The sequence below is a fragment of the Chrysochloris asiatica genome, unplaced genomic scaffold, assembly GCF_000296735.1.
Source record: "Chrysochloris asiatica unplaced genomic scaffold, ChrAsi1.0 scaffold00001, whole genome shotgun sequence".
In the NCBI taxonomy this organism is placed as follows: Eukaryota; Metazoa; Chordata; class Mammalia; order Afrosoricida; family Chrysochloridae; genus Chrysochloris; species Chrysochloris asiatica.
In genome coordinates, this window is record NW_006408519.1 from 3,909,262 (window position 1) to 3,918,906 (window position 9,645).

The 9,645-nt window shown below is 34.8% G+C and overlaps 1 protein-coding gene across 3 annotated transcripts in view; it reads left to right on the forward strand.

Annotated features, from left to right (window-relative positions):
* Window positions 1-9,645, forward strand: part of RIMS2 (regulating synaptic membrane exocytosis 2) — a 738,459-nt gene that overhangs the window by 461,676 nt on the left and 267,138 nt on the right. For all 3 annotated transcript variants that reach the window (XM_006830627.1, XM_006830628.1, XM_006830629.1), the window contains one exon: window positions 3,611-3,727. In XM_006830627.1, the coding sequence (XP_006830690.1) occupies window positions 3,611-3,727 (117 nt within the window). The remainder of the gene's footprint in view (window positions 1-3,610; window positions 3,728-9,645) is intronic.

A 9,645-nucleotide genomic window follows, 5' to 3' on the forward strand; every position in this document is an offset into this window, starting at 1 on the left:
CCCATGGAGCAACAGATCCTGTAACCATGACACCATCAGAACTCCATAAAACTATAATAGGCACATTTAAACCAGAAGAAAAATGGCATCACTATTTTGATTCTTCTTGTTGTTGTTATATGCCATCCAGTCATTTCCAACTCATAGCAACCCTGTATAGGATTTCCGAGGAGTGGCTGGTGAGTGTGAACTGCTGACCTTCTGATTCAGAACGGCCTTGCTGTCCAGTGCTTACCCTACAGTGCCACACCAGGGCAGTGTTGATTAGAAAAATTAAAAATTGAATGCAATATCAAAAATGTTATGTAGAACAAGGATATTTTATTCTAGAAAAAAGTGAACACTTAATCCAAAGGGATAATCAATACCACCATTTTGAATGATATGAGTTGTGCTTTGCCCCAAAAGAATCTGCACAAGATAATGTAATTATCTACATAGAAAACCCAGAATAATCACTATACTAATAGAATTAATATCTATGGAAAGAGACTGTGGAGAATCTCAATATCATCAGCCAAAACAAAGCTAAGAGATAACTGTGGAATAGGTCATCAATTGCTCATACGGAAACTCAGGTTGAAGCAAAAGAAAAGTAAAACAATTCCATAAGAGCCAAAATTTGACCAAAGAACAGATTTGATGCATTAAACACTAATGATTGATGATAAGAGAAACTGTGGGATAGGATCAAGAACATCATACATGAAATTTGGCGATTCACATTCAGCAGCTGCTCCTTGGAAACCCTATATTGGTCTCTGTGAGCCTGAACAGATTTGAAAATACTTAGTAATAAGATGGACAAAATGTTGAACGACACAGGAAACATCAAAAGAAGATGGAAGGAATGCAGAGTCACTGTACTAAACTAATTTTGTCAATGTGCAGCCACTTCAAGAGGTAGCATGTGATTAAGAACTGGTGGCATTGAAGGAAGAAGTCCAAGCTGTACTGAAGGTGTTGGTGAAAAACAAGGCTCCAAGAATTGATAGAAGACAAATCGAAATGTTTCAAGAAATTGATACAGTATTGGAGGCACTCATTCATCTATCCCCCAAAATTTGGAAAATAGGTACCTGGCCAATGGATTTTAAAACATCCATTCCAAAGAAAGGTGACCTAACAGATTGTAGAAATCATGCAACATTATCATTAATAGCACATGTGAGAAAACTTTTTGCTGAAGGTAATTTAATAAATATTGCAGCATTACATCAACAGGAAACTGCTATAAATTCAGGTTGGATACAGAAGAGGACATGGAACTGGGGATATGATTGCTGATGCCATGTCGAGCTTGGATGAAAGCACAGAATACTAGAAAAATATTTACTTGTTCATTATTGACTATGCAAAGGCTATTTGGATTATAACAAAGTACGGATAACATTGTGAAAAATGGGAATTCCAGAAGGCTAAATTGTGCTCATGAGGAACCTGTACAAAGACCAGTAGGCAGTGACTGGAACACAGCAAGAGGATTTTGAATGGTTTAAAAATCATTTAGGAAAGGTGATTTTTGCATCAGGGTTGTTTCCTTTCACTGTATTTAGTCAGTCTGTTTGCTGAGTAGATGATCTGGGAAGCTGGATTATATTGAGAAGAATGTGGCATCAGGATTGGAAGAGGACTTATTAATAAATCTGAAATATGCAGATGACACAATCTTGCTTGCTGGAAGCGAAAAAGACTAGAAATACTGATTAAGAACTAAGACTACAGCCTTCAATATAGATTACATCTCAATGTAAGGATGTACAACTGGCATCAAAAATAACATAATGATAAAAGGAGAAAAGATTGATGTCAAAGAATTCAGTTTAATTGAATCTACAATCAACATTCATAGAAGCAGTAGCCAAGAAATCAAAGGATGTGTTGCAATCGGCAAATCTGCTTCCAAAAATCTCTCTAAAGTGTTACAGAGCAAAGAAGTCATTTTGAGCAAAGATGGTTGGCTCAAGCCTTTTTTGCATACAAAACCTTGACAATGAATAAGGAAGACTAGTGAAGAACTGATGCATTTGAATAATGGTGTAGGCAAAGACTTGTATATATCTTAGATTGCCAGAAGTAAAAACAAACCTGATTTGGAAGAAACCCAAATCTATTTTGGATTACTCACTGGAAACGAGGATGGTGAGAGTTCATCACTTGTACTTAGGAAATGTTTTCAGTAAGGACTAGTTCTTGGAGAAGAACATTACACTTTGTAATGTGGAGGGTAGCAAAAAAGAGGAAGACTCCCAGTAAGATGGATTGATACAGTGGCAATAACAGTGGGCTCAAACAGAGCAACACTTGCCAGGCTGTCTCAGGACCATGTAGTGTTTCATTCTGTTGTACACTGGGTCACTATAAGTTGGAACCAATCCAATGGCACTTAACAACAACAGCCACCTTGTATCTTATAACATGCCAAGTCATGATGGTTCTTATGTCTTAAAGGGCTGATGTGTGTGATAGTGGATGGGAATAGGAGCTGAAGGATGAGACTATTTAGGCAGTTATTGCTACATGGGCAGGAAGATGGTTGTTTGGACTAGTGCTATATGAGGAGATGGTGAGAAGCAACAGATTTTGAATTATTCTCGTGAGTTCTGAATTTATGTCCAACTTCCTATGAGGAAGCTCTATATCTATTCATATACTCCAAACATGTCCAGCACTGAATTCACTTTCTCCATACAAATCTTGTTAAATGTCATCAAGTTGGTTCCGACTTATAGCAATCCTGTAAAGGGTTTCCGAGTTGTAGCTGGTGCGTTTGAACTGTTGACATTTCGGTCCAGTGCTTTTCCTACAGCGCCACTCCAGGACTCCACACAAATCTGGTGTTCCATATTATCTTTGAGTATCACTATCATCTGCCCTAGTTAGATACCTGTGAGTCATCTATTGGTAGCTTTGATGTTCCGGATTTCTATCCCCATTGGCATTAGATTCCTTTGGACTCCTTAGGTATCGGCCCAACTAACTCCCAACATTTTCTGAGCCTCCAGTTGAAATATATACCTATATGCCTAAGGATGCAATTAGTTAAAACAAAAAGGCCCTGGCAATACAGGGACTTTTATTTTTTTCTAGTATCTGTATTTTAGGAGACCTAGTAGCATAGTGATGGGAGTCCTGGTGTGGCGTTGTGGGCTAATGCATCAGACTGTAAAGCCATTGGAACTGCATGGTCAGTGGTTCAAGCTCACCAGCTGCTCTTCAGAAACCCTATACAGGGTCACTGTGGGTCAGAATTGACTTGATGGCACTTAACAACAATAACAGTAGCCTAGTACATTACCAGCTCAACTGCTGATTGCAAAGTCAGTAGTTTGGATCTATAAGCCACTCTGTGGGAGAAAGATAAGGCCTCAGAAACCCTATATAGGGTTGTTATAAGTTGGAACCGACTCAGTTTCTCACAACAACAACAAAAACAACATCAACAAAGATTTACAGCCTTGGAAACCCTTTACAGGGTCACTATGAGTCAGGATCAGCTCCATGGCATACACCCACCACTCCCGCTACCAGTATCTTTATTGATAAACCTCACTTCTTAGTGTGACATATGATTATGCACTAAGACATTGAATGAATCTTGTTATTTCAGTCGGAATGTGGAACAGGGACATCGAGGGACACGTTCATCTACTGGACATTATAATACAATTAGCCGAATGGATAGACATCGTGTCATGGATGATCATTATTCTCCAGACAGAGACAGGTAAATATAATTAAATACTATTAGACTTCGTTCTTATCACTACTGCCTTCAGAAAGTGTTACCAGGAAATGTTTTCATCCTGCTTTTAGGGATTCCTTTATTTGAGTTTCTGAAACATTTTTCCTTTAGAATAACCCCATTCATTCTTATGACCATCACATCAAATTTTTTTTTAAAGGCAGTTTTTTTCATTTGTAAGGGGAAAAAATCTTTTTTTTTTTTTGCAATTTTGGTCCTTTCTTAAAAAAAAAACCCAATTAAGTTAGTGAATTTGCATGTGGAGTTGTAGCAATAATTGTAATGAAACACAATGTTTCATTTTCCTTACCTTTTCATAATCAATTATTATAAACACTCACATACAAATATACTTTCATGAGGCAATAACTATAAAAGTCTTTCATGTTTATGAGAGACTTACCATGACTGATATCCATAGTAGTATATGGATATATATTTAGAACAGAGGGTGGTTTGCTTAAGAAACTGCCATGATTCATGAAGAGGTTTTCCTTTGTCGTTTTCAGTAAACATTTTATCCTATGTTTAGAAGATTTCTCTAAATTTATTCTATTAAATGTGATAAAACTGGAAGTAACCTGGTATGTCACAATGCTTCCATTGATTAGTCCTAATATTTTTAAGTTAGGCAAATTGATCAACACTGCTAATTGATGCTTACCCTTAGCTAAAATAAATCTTATAATATTTTCCCCAAGCTATCAAAGAGTTTGGGATAAAGATTAAGAAAGAAAAGTGAATTTACTACTCAGAGAATATTATAATAAAATGTCTCTTTGTATGTATCCTAAAACAATTTTATGAAAAATGATTATTACTTTTTAAATCAGTTAATATGAATGGTTGCTGTCAACATTTATAAATTTAATTATTTTATCTAAATCTAGGTTTTCAATATACTGTGTTTTAATACATTGCTCCAAAAGAAGTTTAATAAATTAGTCTTTATGTGTCAACAAGTATTGACTTTTTGTGCCTGACATCTGAGAAAAAATTAGAAGACACCACATTATTATCAATAGTAGTGTCAAGTGAAAGTTAATATAGTATTTTATTTCTTGTCAGTTGGTTTCATTTCATAGTGATCTATGTCTGTAAGGCTAGTTATAGACATGTTACCTATAGAAGTTGATGTTTATTAAGTATAGTAGTAGTGAAAGGGTAACTATATTGGCATCATTTGGAGTTGGAAGAAGTCACATACTGTGGCTGAATGGGTGTTTTAGTTACCTACTATGATTCTAATGAGCTTAATTTGTTTCTAAAAATTATTCATATAGCAAGTTGTAACTCTTTTTTGTTGAAGTTTTGATCATGAAAATGGTGAGAGTGAAAGCTCTGTTTAAGTCCTTCAAGATTTTATAGTTTTTCCTTTAATGGAAAATTGACTGTGATATTTTATCTAAAAACAAAGAGATATACTCAAAAGCCTGAGGTAATATAATAAAATTCAGCTTACTCCTTACAATTCTATTCTATAAATTACACTGACAAGCAAAAATATTCGTATAGAATATATATATATAATGTTTTAATGATATTTTAAAGGAAAAAATGAACAAGAATTAATGGCAACAAAATTTGCTATTAGATTTTGGTGAAATATGACATTATATTTTTCTCATTCACTTTATAATCCCAAATTCTTTTAGTTTAGCAAAAATGTTCAAGTAGTTACCTTTAGAAATTTTGGGGAGGATTGAGCCATATGATTTCATTATGTTTTTATAGTGATAATTGACCTGAAAAGGTCATAAGTAATTACTCTTCATTGTGAACTGCCTTTATTATTGTTTTTTGAAATAAAGAAAATAAAATCACATTTAAAGAGTAATATAAATTCCTTTTACATATTAATTTCAGATTATGTAATATTATTATTCATCTACATAAGGAATAAAAAATTTTTGAAGTACAGTATGATCTGCCTAAGTGGTCTGTCACATTATTAAACAATAGGTACTTCACTTTGTGTTACATTAATATTCTAGAAGGTTTTCAATAACAGAATGCATCTTTAGGCATTGTAAAACTTATGCATTGTTTAGGTGGTAAAAATACTCTAAAATCATTACAGTGAATTTTACTGAACACTATTTATGGAGTTAATAGATATTGTTGATTATAAACTTTAAATTTCCTTTGAGATATAACTTAGGCATTTTGAAAGATCTATTGACCTTTCTTGTCAATAAGAAGTAATGCACTGGACCAGAATACTATTTTTTTTTAAATGTGCTCTATTTCATAGCATAGACTTTGAAACCCAATGACCTAAGGTTCAAATCTCGATTTTACCATTTGCTAACTGTGTATCTTTAGGTAAATGAACCTGTTTGACACTTAATTTTCTTATCTATGAAGTTAGAATATTAGTGCCAGCTATAAGGGGTTGAACTCCTGGTGTAGCACTGTAAGATAAGCATTGGACTGCGAACCATAAGGTCAGCAGTTCAGCTCCATCAGCTGCTCATTGGAAACCCTATACAGTGTTGTTATGAGTCAGAACTTGACTAGCTGGCACTTAATAACAATAACAGCAATATGGGTTGGTTTATTGCATAGTATGTGTTCATGCAATTTGCTTTATCCTTAATTAACACTTTTAAAGGATCTTACGGGTTTTCGAATAATTCACATTTTAAAGTGCTTTCCAATTGAGAAGAAAAACAGAAAAATCATTTAATTCTAAAAAGAGTTGGGCCTTGAAAACTGGGCAAGTGAGTAAATCTATAGACCCCCTGACACAGCAGCACGTCAGAGAGCCTCAGTATGAAAATGAAAGATTTCAGGGCAGTTTGGAAAGTTGTGCGTGCATTCACTTTGGCTCTTTGGAGTGAGAAATGATGCTATTTGACATTAATTTAGTACCTGGTTAAATTTAACAGATTTAAAAACAAAATTTAGTATTTGTGTCTTTTTCCTTTAGGTACTACAAAAATATATATCAAAATGTAATTGGATCTTTGCTTCTTGGAATATCTCACTTTATTATCCATTGGTCATAACCTGGTTTTGCTTTTGAAAGAATAATTGCTTCATTAACAATAATTCAGAAATCTACGTGTAGAGATATCAGCCAATATAATCAATTCTGATGACATTTTTCTTTTCTTCCCCATTTCTTCCACTTTGTGTACCATTCTTTTTCTGGTAAATCCTGGTAACTGCTATAACTCGAAACATATCTTATCTAGACTATGTGACGCTAATGTATTCCTATCACCTCAGAGATATCCTGCAGTATGCATTTTTATGTCTTTATTTTATTGTGTTTCAGGAACATATTGTAAGATGTTGTTTTTATGTGCCATCGAGTTGATGCCAACTCATAGTGACTCATATACAGCAGAATGAAACACTGTCCAATCTTGGACCTTCCTCACAATCATTAAGCCCATTGTTGCTGCCATTGTGCCAATCCATCTCATTGGATGTTTTCCTCTTTTTTGCTTACCCTTCCACTTCACCCAATGTGATGCCTTTCTCCAGGCACTGGTCCCTCCTGACAATATGTCCAAAGTATGAGAAACAAAGTCTTGCCATTCTGGCTTCCAAGGAGCATTCTTGTTGTACGTCTTACAATACAGATTTGTTTGTTCTTCTAGCAGTTCATGGTACTTTTAATATTCTTCTCCAGCACCATAACTCAAATGCATCAATTCTTCTACCATCTCCCTTATTCACTGTTCAACTTTTGCATGCATATGAGGCTATTGAAAATACCATGTCTTGGATCAGGCACAATTTAGTCCTCAAACTGACATCTTTGCTCTTCAACACCTTAAAGGGGTTTTGTGCAGCAGATTTTTCTAAAGCAATACATCATTTGATTTTTTGACTGCTGCTTCCTTGAGTGTTGATGGTTGATCCAAGCAAAATGATACCTTGACATAATCTTTTCTTCATTTGTCATGAAGTTATTTATTGCTCCAGTGGTGAGGATTTGTGTTTTCTTTACATTGAGGTGCAAGCCGTATCGAAGGCTGTGGTCTTTGATCTTCATCAATAAGCACTTAAGTACTCTTCACTTTCAGCAAGCAAGACTATATCACCTGCACATCACAGATTGTTAATGAGCCTTTATCCAATCCTGATGCCACATTCTTTTTCATGTAATCCATCTTCTTGGGTTATTTGTCCAGCATACATATTGAATAAATGTAGTGAAAGAATACAACAATCCTAGTGCACACCTTCCCTAATTTTAAACCATTCAGTGTTGTTTTGTTGTATTCGAATGGCTGCCTCTTGTAGTTTATGTACAAGTTCCTAATGAACTTGTACATTACAATGAAATGTTCCAGAATACTCATACTCATACTCATACTCATGTTCCACAGAATCAAAAGCCTTTGTATAGTCAATATAGCACAGGTAAACATCTTTCTGGTACTCTCTGCTTTCAGCTGAGAGCCATCTAGCATCAGAAATTATATTCCTCGTTCCACATTCTCGTCTGAGTCTGACTTGAAATTTTGATAGTTTCTGTCAGTGTAATATTGCAGCTGTTTATGAATTATCTTTAGCAAATTTCACTTGTGTATGATATTAATGATATTGTCCTGTGATTTTTGCATTCCGTTGGCATGCTTCTCTTTGGAATGAGCACAGATATGGATCTCTTCCAATCGGTTGGCCAGGTAACTGTCTTTCAAATTTTTTGGCATACATAAATGAGTGCCTCCAGTGCTGCATTCGTTTGTTGAAAGATTACAGTTTGTATTCCATCAATTCCTGGATCCTTGTGTTTTACCAATTCTTTTAGTGCAACAATGAAAGTCGAGGCTTGAATTTTTTCTTCAGTGCCCCAGCTTGAGAAATGCTGAGTGTGTTCTTCCCTTTTGGTTTTCTAACTCCAGGTCTTTGTTTTATTTCAGTATAATATTTGGCTTTGTCTTCTTGAGCTTCCCTTTGAAAGTTTCTGTTCAGTTTTTTTGCTTCCTCATTTCTTCCACTTGATTTAGCATCTGTTTGCTAGAGAGCAAGTTTCAGAGTCTCTTCTGACAACTATTTTCCTTCTTTCTTATCTACTTAATGTTTTCTCCTTGAATAATGTTATTGATGTCTTCCCACAATTCTTCTGGTTTTTAGTCATTAGTATCTAATTCATCAAATCTCTTCTTGAGATAATCTTTAAATTCTGGTGAAATATGTTCAAGGTCATAGTTTAGATCTTGTGGACATGTTTTAGTTTTCTTCAGCTTCAGCCTGAACTTGTAGATGAGCGATTGGTCTGTTCTGCAGTCTGCCCCTGACATTGTTTTGACTGATGATATGGAACTTTTCGACCATCTCTTTCCACACATGTCTCTTTCCACAATAGTTTATGTGCATTGTGTTTGGTGAGGTCCATACATACAAACGTCTTTTATGTTGTTTTAAAAAGGTATTTGCAATAAAGAAGTCATTGGTCTTGCAAAATTCTATCATGTGATCTCCAGCATAATTGCTATCACCAAGGCCATTTTTCCAATTACTGATCCTTCCTCTTTGTTTCCTAACTTTACATTCCAATTCCCAGTAATTATCAATACATCTTGATTACATGTTTGATCAGTTTCAGACTGAAGAAGTTGGTAGAATTCTTCAGTTTCATCATCACTGGCTTTAGTAGTTGGTATGTAAGACAGTTAAACCAAATCTAGTATATGTCATGTAGTCAACATAACACTAACAATACTGAAGACACAGAGCAGGAAGATTCATATTAATTTGGGGTTAGAATCTAAGCTTTTGGAAAGTATAGGTTTACTTAAGGATGGTATAGTTTATCTTTGGAGTGTCCTAAAAGAGACCTTCATCTAATTTAATAAAGTAGTGGAATTATTCACTATGAATAATTTTGTCTTGTCTTTAAATAATCTCTTAGAAAGTGAATTAGTGATCTAGTTTAG